Source organism: Erinaceus europaeus, chromosome 23 (assembly GCF_950295315.1).
Source record: "Erinaceus europaeus chromosome 23, mEriEur2.1, whole genome shotgun sequence".
In the NCBI taxonomy this organism is placed as follows: Eukaryota; Metazoa; Chordata; class Mammalia; order Eulipotyphla; family Erinaceidae; genus Erinaceus; species Erinaceus europaeus.
Window position 1 is genome coordinate 14,763,786 of NC_080184.1, and position 20,459 is coordinate 14,784,244.

At 63.9% G+C, this 20,459-nt stretch overlaps 2 protein-coding genes across 3 annotated transcripts; both read left to right on the forward strand.

Moving 5' to 3' along the window:
• Nucleotides 1–308: 308 nt before the first annotated feature.
• On the forward strand, nucleotides 309–8,183 carry NIBAN3 (niban apoptosis regulator 3). Of its 2 annotated transcripts, XM_060182331.1 has the most exons (15): nucleotides 330–769; nucleotides 1,639–1,769; nucleotides 1,972–2,097; nucleotides 2,249–2,348; nucleotides 2,432–2,599; nucleotides 3,127–3,242; nucleotides 3,573–3,659; nucleotides 3,753–3,915; nucleotides 4,602–4,792; nucleotides 5,104–5,262; nucleotides 5,379–5,495; nucleotides 5,918–6,025; nucleotides 6,391–6,502; nucleotides 6,925–7,008; nucleotides 7,413–8,183. In XM_060182331.1, the coding sequence occupies exons 1-15, from the start codon at nucleotides 715–717 to the stop codon at nucleotides 7,433–7,435; spliced, it is 1,740 nt and encodes a 579-aa protein (XP_060038314.1). In that variant the 5' UTR covers nucleotides 330–714; the 3' UTR covers nucleotides 7,436–8,183. The 2 variants fall into 2 exon arrangements, 1 of the variants encoding a protein (XP_060038314.1); XR_009547368.1 differs by lacking the exon at nucleotides 7,413–8,183 and having other exon boundaries at nucleotides 309–769; nucleotides 3,135–3,242.
• Nucleotides 8,184–9,764: 1,581 nt separating this feature from the next.
• Nucleotides 9,765–19,748, forward strand: COLGALT1 (collagen beta(1-O)galactosyltransferase 1). Its single transcript, XM_060182328.1, has 12 exons — nucleotides 9,765–9,999; nucleotides 10,800–10,910; nucleotides 11,120–11,237; nucleotides 13,317–13,451; nucleotides 14,258–14,462; nucleotides 14,565–14,684; nucleotides 15,547–15,623; nucleotides 15,692–15,798; nucleotides 16,299–16,431; nucleotides 16,516–16,643; nucleotides 17,293–17,499; nucleotides 17,954–19,748. The coding sequence occupies exons 1-12, from the start codon at nucleotides 9,788–9,790 to the stop codon at nucleotides 18,219–18,221; spliced, it is 1,821 nt and encodes a 606-aa protein (XP_060038311.1). The 5' UTR covers nucleotides 9,765–9,787; the 3' UTR covers nucleotides 18,222–19,748.
• The last annotated feature ends 711 nt before the right edge of the window (nucleotides 19,749–20,459 follow it).

Below are 20,459 nucleotides of genomic sequence, written 5' to 3' on the forward strand. Positions count from 1 at the left end.
CAGTGAAAGGGGACATGGGGCCCCAGGCACAACCCTCCCACCCCTGCTCGGCCCGTCACATCGCGTGAACCGCACCTTCTCACCTGACCCTTGATGTGGCCCCAAGCTTGAGTGGCACTTGGGCCGGAGGGGAGTTTGAGAGAAAGTGTGATTCCCAGACGACATGGGAGTTTACCCGCTTCTCTTGCAAGAGCTGCCCCCACCCCTGGCTACAAGGTTAGGAGCCCTTTGGGGAGCCCCAGTTCTCCCAAATAAAATCGTCAAGATCCAGCCTTCATCACGAAATGGGTCCTTTCCCTCGTGTGCCAGTGTGGCTGCTTGTGCTCCAGCTCTCACATCCACACTCCTGACACAGTAAAAAGGCACTTCCTTTACTGTGTAGCTCCCAGTGGCTCCTCCCTTCCCTCCCTTGGTGCTGGGATGGGAGCTCCAGTGCTTAGCTGAGGACCCAGGGTGTCTAGGGGCTCCCGGGCCTGCCCCCTGCCCTGTACCCCCAGCCCGCCCTGCCACTTGTCTCCCTGAGGCTGCTGGGGTTGCAGACCCCCCCTCCGCTGGGCCTGGCCCCAGGGGGCCCCAGGGTGCAGCTGTGGGTGGGGTGTGGCTGAGCTGGGGCGTGGCGCCCCCCAACCCAGCTCCAGATCAGACCCAGCGTGGAAACAGGGCTGTGGGGTGAAGACGGGCTGTGCCTGGATCTGGGGGGCCCAGGACGCCCAGATGGGGGTGCGTTCCTCCAGCCCGCTGGACAGGCAGCAGCAGCAGCACTTCAGGGGTGAGTGGGTTCAGGGCTGGGGGAGCCCCTGTCACCCCCAGGCAGGAGATCATCTCGTGAGCCAGGCGCCGTCACCCCACAAAGCCATTCTTTGAGGTCCTCTGGGAGCCTCAGGGCAGGTGGTTTCCACAACAATGAAGAGGGGATTCTTTCTTTTTTATTTTACTATATTTTTAAAGATTTTATTTATTTATGAGAAAGACAGGAGGAGAGAGAACCAGACATCACTCTGGCACATGTGCTGCCGGGGATCGAACTCGGGACCTCATGCTCGAGAGTCCAAAGCCTTATCACTGCGCCACCTCCCGGACCATCTTTCTCCCTTCCTTTCTTCCTTTCTTCCTTTCTTCCTTCCTTTCTTTCTTTCTTTCTTTCTTTCTTTCTTATCCAGAGCACTGTTCAGCTTTGGCTTATGGTGGTGTGAGGGATTGAACCTGGGACTTTGGAGCCTCAGGCATGAGAGTCTGTTTGCAGAACCATTATGCTGTCCACACTCCGCTTTCTTTTTTGTCTCGAGGGTTATCAGTGGGGCTCGGTGCCTGCAGCTCCTGGAGGCTATTTTTCCCCCTTCTGTCGCCCTTGTTCATGAAGAGGGGTTTCTGTCTGCTTGAGTGGGGTGCGGGCAACACCTCAGTGGACACCCCAGCTCCTCCCATCTTGCGAGTCTATGCCATGGGACTCCAGTATCTGGGGAAGGGGGTGCACCTCGTGGTGCAGAATGGCTGCCCAGGCTCCAGCTAGAGTCCACATCCCCAGGAAGAGTGTATGTTTTACCTCTGGTCAACAGCCGGTCCCCCACAGAGGGAGACATGCAGGGGCAGGCTGGGGGTCCCCCCGGAGGCCACGTCCCCTCCCTGTGTGCCCCGCAGGCCAGGCAGACACCCTGCTACGGAGTTTCCTGCCCTGCTACCGCGAGCAGCTGGCCGCCTCGGTCCTGCAGCAGATCTCCAGGGAGCTGGGTCCTCAGGAGCCGGCTGGGTCTCAGCTCCAGAGAAGCAAGGTGGGTGCCGCCAAGCCTGCCGTGAAGGTGCATGGGGTCCTGGGTTTGAGTCCCGGGCATCACAGGGGAGCAACGTGATGGCACTGGGGGAGCTCCCGGGAAGCTGGTTTCTACTGAAGTGCGACTGACTCACTCGGCCACTGGACATGCGTGGGGTCCCCATCTCTGACCCCCTCCCCCTGGGATTCTCCCCCTCCTGTAGAAGCTGCCCCGGGTCCGAGAACACCGGGGAGCCCTGAGCCTGCTGTGGGGTCACCCGCCCCGCTGGCAGCCCGTCTTCTGTGTCCTGCGTGGGGATGGCCGCCTGGAGTGGTTCGGCTGCAGGGAGGTGAGGGGCGACCCTGCACCCACACCCTGTCATCCCTCCCCCCCCCCCCCCCCCCGTGAGGAGCGCCAATGATGGAGGGGCTAGTTGGAGTCCTGGGGGGGGCGCCGCGGAGCCCCCGGCCCAGGCAGACACCCCCACTCTCCACCCGCAGGACTCGGAGCGGGGGGCGCCCCCCCTGGGCGCAGTGGCTCTGTCGGGGTTCAGCGCGCTCACCTCCCAGGCTGAGTACCTGCGGCTGCTGAGTGCCTGGGGTGAGCCCGCGGGGCGGGGGCCCTCGGGAGCACCGGGGAGGAGGGTGCCGGGGGCCAGGGTGTGAGGAAGGCGCCCCTTCCAGGAGTCCCCCCGCAGGAGGACCCCGGGCCCCCACTGGAGGCGCCCCCCGGCTGCCCCCTGCTCCTCCCGCACCCCTTCCGCCGCCACCTCTGCTTCGCCGCCTCCTCCAGGGAGGCCCATCGAGAATGGAGGCTGGCGCTGCGGGGGGGCATCCGGCTGCGGGGTACAGGTGGGTGCTGGGCATGTAAGGGGTCCCCCAGGAGGCAGGTGGGGGGTCGTGGGGGCTCAGGGGACATGAGGGGGTCCTGTGGGGGCAGATGAGGCTTCAGAGGTTCCCCTGGGGCTGGTGGGGGCTCAGAGGGTCCCCCTGTGAGATAGGTGAGGGTACCAGGTGAGTCCTGGGGGGGCAGGAGGGGAGATGGGGTACCTCCCAGGCAGGTGGGGGGGTTCACAGTGTCCTCGGGAAGTTGGGTGTGGCTCAGGGGGTCCCCTAGGGCACTGATGGGGTGTCAGGTGCGTTCCTCCGAGCTGGTGGGGGCTCAGGGGGGTGTCCGGAGATGGGTGGCGGCTGGTGGGGGCTTGGGGGTCTACCCGGGGCAGGTGGGAACTCAGTGGGGACCCGGGGGGCTGCTGGGGCTCAGGTGGACAGGATGCCGGTCCTGGGAGCCGGACATTGCGGTGTGGAGGTGCCAGGCAGGAAGGGGGTGCCCCCTCGGTGCGGGGCAGTTTTGGGGGGTGGCACCGACACCCTCGTAGTCCTGCAGAGGAGCCAAGCCCCGGCGGCGCGAGCCTTCCTGGAGGCCGTGAGGCGGTTCCGGCAGCGCCGCGGACACTTCGGGGAGGACGACGTGACCCTGGGCTCAGATGCCGAGGTGAGGGGGGCAGGGACCCCTGAATACTGGACAAGAAGCCCTGAACCCCAGAACCACAGTCTCCCTGGGCAACAAACTATGGGACCCCCAGAAGCCTAGAATTCCCGAATGACGGAACGCACGGACACGGAGTCCCCAAGACCCCAAATCCCCTGGCCCCCAGAACCACAGGACCCAGACCCCAGGTCCCCCAAACCCTGGTCCCAGAACCACAGACGTCCTGGAACCCAGGATGTTCTTGGTACCCAGAACCCCAGAAACCCTGTCCCCAGAATCCCTGGACCCCAGAACCCGGGGCTTCCAATACCCCACCCCACATGGCGCCCGCAGGTGCTGGCCGCCGTGATGATGCGGGAGCTGCTGCCCGCGCTGCGCGCCCGGTTCCGGGGAACCAGCGGCGCCTGGGCCTGGATGGAGGTGCGGCGCCGGGCGCGGGGGGTGGGGAGTCCCCGGCGCCCCTACCCCGGCCCCATCCTGACGCCCCGGGTGCTCGGCCTTTTCGGCCCGCAGCTCCTGGACGCCGTGCACGCCGCCGTGCTGGCCGGGGTGTCCGCGGGGCTGCGCGCCTTCCAGCCCGAGAAGGACGAGCTGCTCGCGCGCCTGGAGAGAGCGCTGCGCCCCGATCTGGAGCCGCTGCTGCGCCTGCGCGCAGGCCTGCAGCAGAGGCTGCGCGGTGAGGGCGGGGCCTGCGGGTGGGGCCTGCGGGCGGGCGGGGCCTGGACCAGAGGCTGCGCGGTGAGGGCGGGGCCTGCGGGGTGGGCGGGGCCTGGACCGGAGGCTGCGCGGTGAGGGCGGGGCCTGCGGGGTGGGCGGGGCCTGGACCGGAGGCTGCGCGGTGAGGGCGGGGCCTGCGGGGTGGGCGGGGCCTGGACCAGAGGCTGCGCGGTGAGGGCGGGATCTGGAGATGTGGGCGGGGTCGAGACCCACGGCGACGCTGTGGGCGGGGCCTGCAGTGGGCGGGGCGGTGTGGGAAGCGAGGGGGCGTGTCCTGGGAAGTCGGGACAGGCCCAAAGCAGGAGGGGAGGGGTCTGTATGAGGTGGGGCGGAGCCTCTGCATGTGGGCGTGTCCATTGCCTGGGGGTGGGGCCTGAGCTGAGGTTGGGAGGGATGCAGCCTTGTGGGTGGGCACAGTCTGATGGGGCACAGGGGGCATAGTCACGTGGTTGGGACGGAGTGGGCGTGGCCTGAACACTGGACAGGTCGCGTGGCCAGGACAGGTTTGGGGATGTCAGGTCTGAGGGAGGGTGTAAACGTTGCTTTGAGGTTGACTCTGGTTTCGAGGCCAGGCAGGGACAGGGGTCGATGCCTCAGAGTGGTGGGTGAGACCGCTAGGAGCTGACGCTGCTTTCCCCCCATCAGCGAGGGTCCAGGGCCCCCTGGAGGGCTGTCTGCGCGGGGAGGTGGACGCAGTGCTCCCCCGGGTGGCGCAGACGCTGCTGGACGCGGTGGGGGCCGCACTGGGCGCCGTGCAGACCCTCTTGGAGCAGGATATGAGCCGCCTGCGCCGCCACCTCCGACGGAGCCCCTCGGGGGCCAGGCTGCGCCAGGAGGTGAGACGGGGGCGGAGCAAGAGGTGGGGAGACACAGAGAGACCCCTGAAGCCCTGCTCCACCAGTCGTGGAGGTGCAGGTGGGGAACGGCGGTTCGAACCCAGGTCCTTGCCCATGTGAACACGTGAACTTTTAGCCAGGTGAGCCACCGCCTGGCCCCCATAGTAAATCTTTTTAAATGTTCTGTTGAGCTGCAGACTCTCGCAGGCAGCATTTCAGAGGAGAAAGGAAACTTCCCCAGTGCTCTAGTACCTTCCGTGTGAAGCCTGGGCCGACCCTCAGTGTCTCTTGTGTGGTGTTTCCCGGCCCAGGTCTACACCTTCGGGGAGATGCCCTGGGACCCCCGGCTGCTGCAGACCTGCTTCCAGGACGCCGAGCGCAGCCGGGGGCGCCTGGGGCAGCTGACAGCGCCCTTCGGCTTCTCCGGCACCCGCGGCCTGGTGTTCGGGGCCCAGGACCTCGCGCAGCAGGTGAAGGGCGAGGAGGAAGCAGCACCCTAGAGCCCCGCCCCACGGCCCCCCGTGGTGGGCAGGGCCACGGGGGTGCGGACGAGCGAGGCCCCGCGGCTCACCGCGCCTCCCCGCAGCTCCTGGCGGATGCGGTGGCCACCTTCCTGCACCTGGCCGACCAGTGTCTCACGGCGGCCCTGGACTGCGCGCAGGCGGTGCGGCAGCTGGAGAAAGTCCAGGGCCGAGTCCTGAAGGTGGGCCGGGGCTTGTGCTCGCCTAGGGTCTGTTATGGGCGTGGCCTTGTTGTGGGGGCGTGGCCTACGCGGGCCTGGCTGGATCCCCAGGGGCTCGGCTGTGGGCGTGGTCCTGGGGGCGTGGTCTAGGTGCGGCACTGGACTGGTGGGCGTGGCTTCTCTGAACACTTCTGCGGGCAGGCTTTGTGAGTGGGCGTGGCCTCTTTCTCCGCTCTCTGGAAGGTTGCCAACTGGGCGTGGCTCGTCCTTTCTGGGTGTGTGTTCATTGGGTGCAGTCTAGCCTGTGGGCGTGGCCTCTCCTGTCTGGGCCCTGGCTTCTTGTGGCTCTTCCATAGGCGTGGGCGGCTTGGGCGTGGTTTGTGGTTTTGGGGGGCGTGTCCCGAGGCTTCCCCGGCCACGCCCCCCGGGGGGTCTTCCCGCAGAAGCTGGATTCCGACAGCTGCTCAGGGCAGAGGCAGTTCCTGGGGCGCTGGCTTCTCTCCATCTTCCTGCCCTTCGTGCTGAGCCGGTTGGAGCCCAGCTGCAGAGCCGTGAGCTTGGGGGTGCAGGCAGGAGCACCTCCTCGGGGCCCTGGCCTCCTGTCTCTCAGAGCCTCCGGGAAGTCTGGGGTGGGGGAGGAGCACCCCGGTTGGTTCCCCCAGCCTCCTGCCCGAGCCATGTGACAGCCCGAGGTGGGGGCTCATCGTCCAGCAGCGCTGGGGGGGTAGTGGGGACCCCTGCCGGTCCCCGTGAGTGCTTTGCTCTCACAAGCCCCCCAGCCTTTCAATATAGGCCATGAAGACCCTTCTACAGGCAGAGAAACTGAGGCCCAGGTTGCCAGGACTCCTCAGGGTGGGACTGGGGCAGGACCCCAAGCCTCAGCCCCCCCAACCCTGCCCCTCGCCGTCTCCTCCAGGTGCTGTCAGAGTTTGAGGGGGAGGTTCTGGCGGTGGGCAGCCCGGCCCTGACGGTCGAGGGCATCTACGAGGACCTGGTGCGGGCCGTTCTGCTGCAGAGGGTCGACCAGGGTGAGTCTCTGCGCCCAGGCCCCGGCCTCCCTCCTCCTGGACACACTGAGCCTTTGCTGGACCTTCTGGCTGGGGCAGGGGTTGGGCGAGGCTGGCGAAGCCTAGTGGGTGTTCTCTGGAGGAGGGGCCATTCGGCTGTCGTGTAGGAGTTCCCGGATTGACTTCCAGGACCGGAGCCAGGCCTCCCCACGTACCCATTCTGCAGCCACTCTGGGGCATTGCCCAGGCTGAGGGCATAGTTCTGGGGAGCGAAGGGGGCACAGCAAACAAGAGCATGGTGCCCAGGGCGCGGAGACAGCCCAGCAGGCAGAGTGCACGCCTTTGGGCTGGCAGCCGGGGTGACACCACATAGCAGGTGCACTAGTCAGGTGGGCCATCTCGCCATCTCTCCGGCCCCACTGTCTCTGTCTCTCTTGTTTCAGTGCTAGACACAGCCCTGGGCACCAGGGGCAGGCCCTGTGCTCTGGATGGTGGCTCAGAGGCCCCTCGGGACCAAGCGGGAGCAGGTGAGGCCCCCACATGGCATCCGAAGCTGGGGCCCAGGCGGGGTGCACTAGGCAGTGACGCCCCCAGGGGGCTCACAGCTCTGGACGGGAATGGGGCGAGCGGTGGGGAGGCAGAGGACCTGTCTTTCACTGAATATTTTTATTATTTATTTATTTATTTGTTATTGAGTAGAGAGAGAAATTGAGAGGGGAGGGGGAGAGAGAGCGAGAGCGAGAGAGACAGAGAGACACCTGTAGCACTGCTCCATTCCCGAAGCTTCCTCCCTGCAGGTGGGGATGGGGGTTTGAATCTGGGTCCTTGTGCACCATGATGTAAGCGCATAACCAGGTGCGCCACCACTCGGCCCTGCAGCGGGTTTGTTTTAAATGTACGCCACACTCTTAGCCCACTTCCCATTTTGCAGACGAGGAACCTGAGGCTTGCTGAGGGCCAGGCTGGTGGCTTCCTCCTTCTAGAACATTCCAGAGCCGACTCTGCCCACATCCCTCCTCCAGCTCATCAGCTCTGACCCAACAAGTGAAATTTCTAAGCCCAATCTTCCCACTTCATGGAATGCCCCTTAGATCTGTGACCTTCTTGCTGATTCCTCACTGCTCTTTACATATCGAGGCCCACATGCTTTGGTTGACCGTGGGGCTAGCAGACTGTCAAGGCTCTGCTGACTGGCTTCAGCTTCACTTGGTGTCAGATTCCCCAGCCACTTCCTCTGCTTGCCAGAAACACCAGCTGTCCCCGGAGCTTGGCAACTTCCACACAGCTCACGCCAGCCAGCTGCGTCCGGAGCTGCGTCCGGAGGGATTTCCCTGACTTGGGGGGTGGGGGGGAGCAACCCAGAAGGTGGCTTCCTCCTTTGCTCCCTGGGGTTTCGGGGGACTGGGGGGTCGTCCTTTCCCACTTCCCAGAGACACGCTCTTTTCTGGCTGCGGAGGACTTTCCTCACAGAGACCTCTAGCCCCCCAGTTCCCTCATCAGCTCCACCCCCCAGTCTGGCAGAATGTGAAAGGGAATCCGAGATGAGGAAAGACATGGGGGGAACCTTAGGGGGACCCTGAGTGTGAGCTGGCGACCCTGCTGTGACACTCTGGGTTACGGCTGAGGCTCTTTCAGACAGTGAGAGACAAACTGGGGTGCAGGCGCTCAGGCAGCTCCCACAACAATAAACTTAGATGTGTGTGTGTGCCTAGTTTTTAATCTTTAATTTAGTTTTTAAGTTTTCCCAAGTGCACAGTGCCCCCAGGCGGTGGCCAGTGGCCAGGCATTCGAACCTGGGTCCTCACACCCGGTAAAGACACTGTGCGTTTACTGGGTGAGCTGAGCCGTCTAAGTGGAGGGAGGCCAGTGGCCAGAGAGCAGGGTCTGTGTTAATGGAAGAGTCTAGATTCTAGATGGAGGCCGGCCGGGGAGGGCTGGGTGTGGCTCTCCTGGGGAGCCCGGGCTCCGAGGGCTGGACTGTGTGCCGAGGCGGGTCTCTGGGACCAACCAGGGACTTTAGCTGGGGTTCAAAGTTCTCCTGAGGGGCTCACTAGGGGAGGGTGTGGGGAGGAGAAGGATTAGCGGGGATCCACCCTGAGGGTTTGATCTGGGCCACAAAGGGCAGAAGAGAGGAGGAGAAACAGACTGGAGTCTGAGCCTGGAAGGAAGGAGCCGGGCATTCACTCCACTGGGGACAAAGCAGCCATTGATCTGGGGCAGGACGGGGACAGGGGAAGGGATTCCAGAGGGTTCCCGAGCTCCTGCTGCCCTGGCCAGGCGGTCCCCCCCGGGACCGAGGTTTAGAAGAACCTTCAAATTCCCCCACGAGCTGCTCTGGCGGGTCTTGGGGTGTGGGTGGGGCTCTGAACTGGGGGGAGGGTCGCAGGATTTGGGGCCTTTCTTGGATTTCCCCACTCATTCCTCAGGCCCTTTAGAAAGTGGGCCTGGGAGATGGTCCAGTGGGCAGTGCACACATTTGCCCCGGCAGGGCACAACGGGTGGGTAGGGGTCGGGGAACGCCAGCGAGGCGGAGGGCAGCGTAGCCGAAGAAGTGTGAACCACGGACCCGGGGAAACTCCAGGGCGGTGGTGTCTGTCCCTCTCTTAAGCTAACTGGCTGCACTTCGAGAGCCCCGGTCGGTCGGGGTGTCGGTCTGTGGTTCGAGGCACGCCTGAGGCTCCGAGAGCGAACGAATGAAGGAAAGAATGCCGCGGCCTCGCTGACGCCGGCTTATGCTACCCTCGTCCTGCAGCCCCACGTTCGGGACACACTGCTGAGCTCTGGGTCATGGTCCCCACGACGGAAGGTAGCCGCCCGGGAGCGCGTCTCTGCAGGCGCTCATCCGACGCGACGCGACGCGAGCCGCCAGATCCCAGCGGATCCGAACCGGAGTCCCCGGGGATGGCGTGGTGGCAGCAGCTGGGGAAACTGAGGCTCAGGGGTTCGGAGTCCCCTCCCGGGGGCCCCCACCTTGCAGGCCCCCCTGGTGACCAGCCTGAGTGTCATGCTTCCGGGCGGTGTCCCGGGGCGGTCCCGAGGCGAGGCTCCAGAACCTTCCAGGTCCGCAGACCCGGTCCAAAGGCTCTGCGCCTTTAAGGCGGCGGCGGGAGGCGCGGAGCCCGGGCGGACTGACGTCACGCGGGCGGGGCGCGCGGAGCCGCAGGGCCTCGTGGGCGGGGCGTGGCCGGGCCGGCCAATGGGCGCGCGCGCCGCCCTCCCCTTAAGCCGCGCCTCGGGCGGGGCCGCGCAGCGGTGTAAAAGGCGCGGGGCGGGCGGGCGGCCGCCGCTTAAAGGCGACGTGGCGCGATGGCGGCCGCCGCGCCGCTGCTCCTGCTGCTGCTCCCGCTGCTCCGCGCCGCCGCCGCCTACTTCCCCGAGGAGCGCTGGAGCCCCGAGTCCCCGCTGCTGCCCCCGCGCGTGCTCGTCGCGCTGCTCGCCCGCAACGCCCAGCACGCGCTGCCCGCGGCGCTCGGGGCCCTGGAGCGCATGCGCCACCCGCCCGGCCGCACCGCGCTGTGGTCAGGGGGCGGGGGACACGGGGGACACGGGGGCGGGGGGGACACGGGGCAGAGGGGGATACGGGGGCGACACGGGGGGACACGGGGGCCAGAGGGGGACACGGGGGGCAGGAGGGCACAGGGGGGCAGAGGGGGACACGGGGGGCAGAGGGGGACACGGGGGGCAGAGGGGGACACGGGGCCAGGAGGGCACAGGGGGGCAGAGGGGGACACGGGGGCCAGAGGGGGACACGGGGGAACACGGGATACGGGGGACACGGGGGGATATGGGGGCGACACGGGGGCGGGGGGGACACGGGGCAGAGGGGGATACGGGGGCCAGAGGGGGACACGGGGGGCAGAGGGGGACACGGGGGGCAGAAAGACACGGGGTTGGGGGCACCGGGGGCATGGGAGTCATGGGGGTATGAGGGGCCAGAGGGATAGAGGACAGGGAGACATGGGGCAGGGACAGGAGGACAGGGAGACATGAGGGGACACACAGGATCAGGGAGATGGGACAGTGGGGACATGGAGGACGGGGATGGGACAGTAGTGGTCATGGGCGGAGGGAGGGACATGGGGACAGAGGGGAACGCTGGGGGACCCGGGGATGGGTGTGGGAGAAGGGGACAGGAGGCCGGGCCCTTGGGGACACAGCCTGGGGGCGAGCAACAAGTAGGGAGAGTCAGGCTCCGAGCGGTCACAGGGCAGACGCGGCGGTCCCTGCAGGAGTGTGGCGGGTAGGCGGGCGGCAGCGTGAGGGGACACGGGCAGGTGGGTCCCTTCCCCTGTCACCTGATGACCTGACCCCCTCACAGGGTGGCCACGGACCACAACTCGGACAACACGTCGGCTGTGCTTCGCGAGTGGCTGGTGGCCGTGAAGGGGCAGTACCACTCGGTGGAGTGGCGGCCGGCCGAGGAGCCCCGGTCAGCACCCCCTAGTTTGACGACCCCTCCCACTCCTGCACCTTTGTTCCCACACAATGGCTCCTCAGGCATCTCCCTTTCACCCTGTTTCTGTTTTCCCTACAACGTGACACATCCCCTCCTCCAGGAAGTCCCCCCTGACCAGCTCCCCAGGATCCTCCCCTTTTCCGGGAACCCCCCCTGACCCGTCCCGGCGGCCTCCCCTGCAGGTCTTACCCTGACGAGGAAGGCCCCAAGCACTGGTCGGACTCCCGCTATGAGCACGTCATGAAGCTACGCCAGGCAGCCCTGAAGGCGGCCCGTGATATGTGGGCCGACTACATCCTGGTGAGGCCGGGCAGGATCGGGGGACCCTGGTGGCCAGACCTTGGCCACCAGTCGTCTTGGGGGGAGGAACGTGTTTCGGTCTTTCATGTCTGCGATGGGTTTGCCGTGTGTAAGCCCTGGCACCACATGGGAGGCCCTGTGGCAACTGGGGAAGCTCTGCAGGATCCCTGCCCACCTCCTGATTCGCTGAGGGGTCACTTTCACATCCTCGTCCCCTGCCCCCAGCTTCCTCATGGGGTCAGCAGGTCAGCAGCTGGAAGGTTCCAGGGTTGGACATTGGAAGCTCGGGGGCCCAGGGCTGCCCTGGGGAGCTTTCCCCCCCCACTTTATGTAACCAGCCCCCCCATTTCTCCTTTCTCTTTTTTATTTAATTTCTTTACGGGGGAATTAATGTTTTACACTCAACAGTAAATACAATAGTTTGTACGTGCATCACATTCCCCAGTTTCCCATTTAACAATACAGCCCCCACCAGGTCCTCTGTCATCCTTCTTAGACCTGTATTCTCCCCACCTAACCCACCCAAAAGAGTCTTTTACTTTGGTGCAATACGCCAATTCCATTTCAGGTTCTACTTGTGATTTTTTTTTTCTGATCTTGTTTTTCAACTTCGGCCTGAGAGTGAGATCATCCCATACTCATCCTTCTGTTTCTGACTTATTTCACTCAACATGATTTTCTCAAGGTCCATCCAAGATCGGCTGAAAACGGTGAAGTCCCCATTTTTTACAGCTGAGTAGTATTCCATTGTGTATATAGACCACAACTTGCTCAGCCACTCATCTGTTGTTGGACACCTGGGTTGCCTCCAGGTTTTGGCTATTACACATTGTGCTGCCAAGAACATATGTGTACACAGATCTTTTTGGATGGGTGTGTTGGGTTCCTTAGGATATATCCCCAGGAGCGGAATTGCAGGGTCATAGGGTAGGTCCATTTCTAGCCTTCTGAGAGTTCTCCAGACTGTTCTCCACGGAGGTTGGACCCATTGACATCCCCACCAGCAGTGCAGGAGGGTTGCTTTGACCCCACACCCTCTCCAGCATTTGCTGCTGTTACCTTTCCTGATGTATGACATTCTCACAGGAGTGAAGTGGTATCTCATTGTTGTCTTTATTTGCATTTCTCTGACAATAAGAGTCTTGGAGCATTTTTTCATGTGTTTCTCGGCCTATTGGATCTCTTCTGTGGTGAATATTCTGTCCATGTCCTCCCCCCATTTTTGGATGGGGTTATTTGTTGTCTTGTTGTTGAGTCTGGCAAGCTCTTTATATATGTTGGTTATTAAACTCTTATCTGATGTATGGCATGTAAAGATCTTCTCCCATTCTGTGAAGGGTCTCTTGGTTTGGGTCGTGGTTTCTTTTGCTGTGCAGAAGCTTTTTAATTTGATGTAGTCCCATAGGTTTATACTTGCCTTAGTCTTCTTTGTAATTGGATTCATTTCATTGAAAATGTCTTTAAAATTTATGCGGAAAAAAGTTCTGCCAATATTTTCCTCTAAGTATCTGATAGTTTCTGGTCTAACATCCAAGTCCTTGATCCACTTGGAATTTACTTTTGTATTTGGTGAAATACAGTGGTTCAGTTTCATTCTTCTGCATGTTTCAACCCATTGTTTCCAACACCATTTGTTGAAGAGACTCTGCTTTCCCCATGTAATAGTCTGGGCCCCTTTGTCAAAGATTAGATGTCCATAGGTGTGGGGGAATTTCTCCTTTTTCAAACCCTGAGGCCACAGAGAACTCAGGAGAGCAGCCAGGGAACTGAGGCCAAGGGCGGGGCTTCGGGCGCCCTGTCATTTGGGGTCCCCGAGCCCCACTTTGTGGCCTGGTCGAAGCTTTCTGACGGCCTGCAGTTCACATCCACTTGGCGGAGGAAACTTCCTCCCTCCAGAGGCACAATTAGCAGCTCCGTGTGCCATCTGGGGGACACTCCTTTGCCGGGCCTGGGCGGCTGGAGGGGCTGGGGTCTGGGTCTCTCCGACACTGGCATGAGCTGGGGGGCTGAGCCCACAGGCTCTCCGGCCACCCTCGGCTAAGGGCCCCGGGCCCCTCCGTCCCCCTCTGTCCCCCACAGTTCATGGATGCTGACAACCTTCTCCTGAACCCAGACACGCTCAGCCTGCTCATAGCGGAGAACAAGACGGTGGTGGCGCCCATGCTGGACTCCAGGGCCGCCTACTCCAACTTCTGGTGTGGGATGACCTCGCAGGTCGGGACGGGGACGGAGACGGGGAGGGTGGGTGACCTCGCAGGTCGGGTCGGGGACAGGGAGGGTGGGTGACCTCGCAGGTCGGGTCAGGGACAGAGACGGGGAGGGTGGGTGACCTCGCAGGTCGGGACGGGGACAGAGACTGGGAGGGTGGGTGACCTCGCAGGTGCGGGACGGGGACGGGGAGGGTGGGTGACCTCACAGGTCGGGATGGAGACGGGGAGGGTGGATGACCTCGCAGGTCGGGACGGGGAGGCAGAGCCGACTGTCAGGAAGGGGCCCCGGCTCCGCTCGACCCAGGCACTCATGGCTGGGCTCTCAGGTTTAATGGCCGCGCTGTGAGGCGACTGCCGGGCCCCGCCTGCCTGAATCCTTTTCTTAAAATCATCGTCATCTTTCTATTTATTTCTTGGATAGAGACAGCCAGGAATTGAGAGGAAAGGGGAAGATAGGGAGCGAGACAGAGAGACACCTGCAGCCCTGCTTCGACGCTCGCGAGGCTTCCCCTGCGGTGGGGACCGGTGGGGACCGGTGGGGACCTGGGGCTCGACACTGGGTCCTCTGGGTCCTCGAGCACCTGGGCACATGCGCCCCACCTGGTGCGCCACCACCGGCCCCTCCTCTCTCCGTTTCTCTGTCTTTATCCCGTAAGTAAATGAGGATAATTTTCTTTAAAAGTGAAGCAAGAGAGAGAGAGAGAGAGAGCTGAGTCCCCACCGGCGTCCGCGCCCCCGTCCCTTGCATGTCGGCCGGCCGGGTGGGGGCCTCGAACCTGGACCCGGGTGCTCAGGCCGCCCCGCCCGCAGGGCTACTACCGACGCACGCCGGCCTACCTGCCGATCCGCAAGCGCGAGCGCAGGGGCTGCTTCCCGGTGCCCATGGTGCACTCCACCTTCCTCGTGGACCTGCGCAGGGCGGCCGCGCGGCGCCTGGCCTTCCACCCGCCGCACCCCGACTACACCTGGGCCTTCGACGACATCATCGTCTTCGCCTTCTCCTGCAAGCAGGCCGGTGAGCGAGGCTCTGCCCAGCCGTCCCGCCCTTTCCGCCCTCCTGACTCGGGTGACTCTGGGGCTCGAACCCGCGCCGGTGCCCTCTCCCCCCTTCCCACAGACGTGCAGATGTTCGTGTGTAACCGCGAGGAGTACGGCTTCCTGCCTGTTCCCCTGCGCGCCCACAGCTCCCTGCAGGACGAGGCCGAGAGCTTCCTGCACACGCAGCTCGAGGTCATGGGTGAGGGCCACTGCTGCCACCGGGAAGCCCTCCAGCCTGCCCCACTCGAGGTCATGGGCCCTCAGCACCCACCCTGCCGAGTTCTCTGTCCCCTCCCTTTTCCTAGCCCATGGGAGAGAGCAGGCTTTGGGAGGACTCGTGATCCGAGGTGTCTTGAGGGGGTTCATCCAGCAGTGATTAGTGAAATTTACTTACACACGGGGGCGGGGGGGGGAGACAGCACAGAGCTCAGCAGGACTTTGGGCGTTTTCTCTCTCTCTCTGTCTCATCAGTCTACCTACCTACCTAGCATATATCTGTCTCATCAAGTATATAAATCAAATATTAGAAACACTCTTCTCCCTGAGGCTCTGAGCTCCCGGGTTCAATCCCCAACACCACCAGCAGCCAGAGCTCAGCAGGGCTCTGGGGAAAATTTTAAAAAGGGGGGGGTTGGGAGAAGGAAGAGGAGGGTATCACTCTGGCACATTTGATGGCAAAGATGAAACAGGGCTTCCGTGCCCGAGTCCAGCACTTTACTGAGAAGAGAGACCAACAGGCTGCGAGAGGAGAGGCTCCCTGGGTGCTGTGCAGGGTGCTGCGAGAGGAGAGACCCACAGCCCTGCCCACCCTCCATGGGCTCCCTGGGTGCTGTGCATGGTGCTGAGAGAGGAGAGACCCCACAGCCCTGCCCACCCTCCATGGGCTCCCTGGGTGCTGTGCCTGGTGCTGAGAGAGGAGACACCCACAGCCCTGCCCACCCTCCATGGGCTCCCTGGGTGCTGTGCAGGGTGCTGAGAGAGGGGAGACCTGGGTCCTGGAGAGGGGGGAGTCCCTGCCTGGTCCAAGGGCTGGGCCCCCCTGACTGGACCCCTCTCTGCAGTGCGTCACCCGCCCCCGGAGCCCTCCCGCTTCATCCCAGCGTGGGTCCCCAAGGCTGACAAGATGGGCTTCGACGAGGTGGGCGGCTGCCCCGGGGGCAGGGTCGGGGTGGGTCCTGTCCCTGGTCCGAGCCCCTCCTGCCGCAGGTGTTCATGATCAACCTGAAGCGGCGCGCAGACCGGCGGGAGCGCATGCTGAGCGCGCTGAGGGCCCAGGGCATCGCCTGCCGCCTGCTGGACGCCGTGGACGGAAAGTGAGCGCGGCCCGGCGGGTGTGGGCGTCCTGGCGGGAGGCGAGTGTGGACCCTGCAGGGCGCGGTGGTCTGGGGAGCCGGGGAGTGTGAGCCAGGGGCGCGCAGGGGGTGCAGACGGGGGGCTGCCGGCATTGCAGGGCTGGGGCTGGCGAGAGTGTGGACGGGGAGCGGCACAGCCAGGGTGGGGGCCGGTGGAGGTCACCTGGGCACCTGCGGTGTAGACGGTGGTGGGGACAAGTGGTGTAGATGGTGAACATGGGGCGGTGTGGACAGGGAGGCCCCGTGAGCAGGGCCCAGGTGGGGGTGGTCTGGGACAGGCCATGTAAACAGCGCCCCGGGAGGCTGGTCTGCGGTGTGCCCTCCCGTCTACACCCCCACCCCAGCTGGCCGGCCGTGTAGACGCCTTCCCGGGAGTCTGGTCTCCGTCCACACCCCGCCACCCCCGGCCGGCCGTGTAGACGCCTTCCAGGGAGTCTGATGCGCACCCACACCGCCCCCAGGGCCATGAACGCCAGCCAGGTGCAGGCGCTGGGCATCGCCATGCTGCCGGGCTACCGGGACCCCTACCATGGGCGGCCGCTGACCAAGGGCGAGCTGGGCTGCTTCCTCAGCCACCACCGCGTGTGGGAGGAGGTGGGTCCCTGCCGCCTGGGTCCTGGGATGGGGGTGTGTGGCCCCCGACCCCTGACCCCTGGCCCCGGCTGCTGGCGCCCCCAGGTGGTGGCGCACGGGCTGCAGAAGGTGCTGGTGTTCGAGGACGACCTGCGCTTCGAGATCTTTTTCAAGCGGCGCCTCATGAATCTGATGCGGGAGGTGGAGCGGGAGGGGCTGGACTGGGACCTCATGTGAGTGCCGGCGGGGCGGGGCGGGGCAGGGCAGGGCGGGGCCTAGTGCAGCTGGTGGGCGGGTCTAGGCTGGGGGTGTGGGCAGGGGTGGACAGCTAGGATTGGCTGGGGTGGTTTGGGTGGGTGTGGCCTTGGGTGAAGCTGGAAGTGGATGTGGCCTAAGAACAGGGTGGGCGGGCCCAGGCTGGGGCGTGGCCAGGAGCGGGTAGCACCAGGATTGGCTGTGGCCTGGGTGGGTGTGACTGGCAGGTATGGGCTTGAAAGGGCTAGGCCGCAGGCTGACCTAAGAGTTGTAGGGCAGCCTGGGGTGTGGCCGCGCAGGGGCAGAACCAGGATTGGCTGTGGGTTGTAGTGGGCGTGGCCTAGGCAGGGTGGGCAGGGCCAGGATGGGGGTGTGGCCTGGGGTGGGCAGGGCCAGGACTGGCTGTGGCCCTGAGAGGGTGTGGTCTAAGGAAGGTGGGTGGGGTTTGGGTTGGGGGGCCCCAAGGGCTTGACATGGGTCTCCAGTATGGCTCCCCAACCTGTCAGCTGTCAGGCAGGACATCCCAGGAGGACCCCTCCCCTCCCCGCCCCTCCCACCACCATCGCACTGGTGAGTCTTCTCTGAGTGGCGCAGGAGGGCGACAGCCTCCCTCCCCAACCCCCTCAGCTACGTGGGCCGGAAGCGGATGCAGGTGGACCGCCCGGAGAAGGCCGTGCCCCGCGTGCGGAACCTGGTGGAGGCCGACTACTCCTACTGGACGCTGGCCTATGTCATCTCCCTGCAAGGCGCTCGCAAGCTGCTGGCTGCTCAGCCGCTCTCCAAGATGCTGCCCGTGGACGAGTTCCTGCCCGTCATGTTCGACAAGCACCCGGTGTGAGTGGGCAGGAGGCCGGGCCGGGGCGGGGCCCCCAGGTGGCGTCCAGGCTGAGGACGGGCTCCCCGATCCCACTGCCCGTCATGGTCGACAAGCACCCGGTGTGAGTGGGCAGGAGGCCGGGCCGGGGCGGGGCCCCCAGGTGGCGTCCAGGCTGAGGACGGGCTCCCCGATCCCACTGCCCGTCATGGTCGACAAGCACCCGGTGTGAGTGGGCAGGAGGCCGGGCCGGGGCGGGGCCCCCAGGTGGCGTCCAGGCTGAGGACGGGCTCCCCGATCCCACTGCCCGTCATGGTCGACAAGCACCCGGTGTGAGTGGGCAGGAGGCCGGGCCGGGGTGGGGGCCCCCAGGTGGCGTCCAGGCTGAGGACGGGCTCGCGATCCCACTGGCGACTCAGTAGCTGGGACTAGGGAAGCGGCTTTCCCTCCACTGCTGTCTCCCCGCCCTCCCAGGTCTGAATACAAGAGCCACTTCTCTCCCCGCAACCTGCTCGCCTTCTCCGTGGAGCCCCTCCTGGTCTACCCCACGCACTACACGGGGGACGACGGGTACATCAGCGACACCGAGACCTCGGTCGTGTGGAACGACGAGCACGTGAAGACCGACTGGGACCGGGCCAAGTCCCAGAAGATGCGGGAGCAGCAGGCCCTGCGCCGCGAGGCCGAGAACTCTGACGTGCTGCAGTCTCCCCTGGACAGCGCTGCCCGGGACGAGCTCTGAGGGGCCGGCCGCCGCAGCCGCGCCTCCACGTGCCGGCCTGGGCACGCAGCGAGCACGCAGACTGCAGAGGGGCTGCGGAGGGCCCGGCCAGCCGGCGTCTGCTCAGCAGAACGCGCGCGGGCAGTGTTCCCGGCTTGCCGAGGGCACGCTGGAGGGCTAGGGCATGGCACTGGGAAATCGGGTGGGGAGTCGTCATGACCTTTCTTTGCCAATGTTCTGCCAGCCTGGGCCACCGGGTACCGGGTTCCCGTGTGATGACGACAGGTCAGGCCTGGAGCTTCCCTCAGTGAGTGAATGGTTCAGTCATCTGGAATCAGGCTCTTCGGCTACTGACCGATAGCTACATTGCTCCCTGCGGGCCCAGTGCAGGTGGCAGCCTTCCAGTGCTGGGCATCTTGAGACACTTTCATTTAGTTTGCTTTTTCTTTTTTTGCTTCCAGGCTTATCACTGGGGCTCAGTGCCGGCACTACGCATCCTCTGCTCCTGGCGGCCTTTTTTTCCTTTTTTTAAAGTCTTTCTGTTTTTGACAGGATGGAGAAGAACTGAGAAGGGAGGGGAGGTAGGGAGGGAGAGAAAGAAAGACACCTGCAGAGCTGCTTCATGAACCGGGAAGCAGACCCGCGGCTGGTGGAGACCGGGGCTTGCACCTGGGTCCTCGCGCCGAACACTGTGTGTGCCGAACCGGGTGTGCCACCACCCAGTCCCCTCGCTACTGGTTTTCATCCTCTCTGGGGGCACCTACTCTATGCTTGCGATTTATTCAATCAAATCTTTTTTTTTTTTTCTTCTTTCACCACCTGGGCCTCACGTATGTTGAGCAGTACTTTCGCCCTTTTTGGTTTCAGAGCGAGAGAGGAGCTATACCAAAGCAATGGCTCCAACCTCCACGAGCTTCCCCCAGTGCCACGGGGCTCCCATGCGGTACCGGGGTTTGAGCCTGGCGCCGTGTTGAGAGAAGGTGTGCAGGTGAGCCTCCTTCCCAGGTGTCCCCCAGGAAGCGAGCACGGTGCTTTACCACCTGCTTTTCAGCTCGGCGACCAGGCCGCAGTGCTAGTGACACAGGCGGTGGCACAGTCGTCGGCCAGCATTCTGCAGCATGCCGGGGGCGAGTGACACGACAGCAGGGCCCGTGCGCACCTCAGACCTCGTGGGCTCTGCTGGGCTGGAAGGCGGCTGGGGCCGGTGATTCCCCCTGCTTCCCCCAGGCCGGCCGAGCTTGTGCACAGCAGAGACCCTCGGCCACCCAGAGGGAGGGCCGCTCTTCCGGCGCCAGGGGAGCTGGGCTTCCGGTGGCCACACAGCTCCATGTGAGTCGTCCCCCCCCCCCCCAACCCGGTCCCCCTGGAGGGGCCAGAGTGGAGGCTGGGAGCTTGGCTCCCCGCCCTGCGTCTCAGGTGCGATGCCTTTACGGCTAGGATGGTGTTTGGGAACCCGAGTCCCGGCCCGCTGGCTGTCCCTCGGTCTCAGGGCTCTCGGTCAGGTCCTGGAGAACTCACTTATTTTTTTATTAAACATTCCTGACTGGATCTCACCAGAGTCTGCGTGCTTTATTTACTTCCCCCTTTACTCCTGGGAACAAACGTAACTGATGTGTGTGTGACTGCACCCAGCGCTGAGCGGACCTGTGAGTCGTTCTGACTTGGAAGGAGGGAGGGCTCTGCCAGGCGGTGCTGGGGTTGGAGCCCAGGGCCTCAGCTGGCCAAGCCATCGCCCTGACTGCCAGGCCTGGCTGGGGAGACGCGGAAGCAGGCCATTTGGAGTGTTTTAGCCGGAAGCACACGGAGAGCTGCTGGCTTACAGCCTCCAAGGGCACTGAGGGTTCATGGCCCTGCACCAATGTGACTTTGATTTTTTTTACCAGAGCCCTGCTCAGCTCTGGCTTACGGTGGTGCAGGAGATTGAACCTGGCACTTCAGAGTCTCAGGCATGAAAGTCTCTGCATAACCATTATGCTGTCTACCTCTGCCCAATGTGGCTTTTTAATTTGTATTCCCAACTGGTTAGTTTTAAAATACCTGCTGGACAGAGACAGAATTCGAGAGGGGAGGGCAAGAGAGGCAGACCTGCTGCCCTGCTCCTCTTTGTGAAGCTTCCCCCGTGCAGGTGGAGAGCAGGGGCTCAGAGCTGCCCCAGGCCCTGGGTTCAAATCCTGTGAGACCAGGCATCTCGGAGTGTTGGTCCCCAGCGGGAAGCCAGTCCAGCGTTCCCAGGACTCATCAAGAAAGACAAGGCAGCCG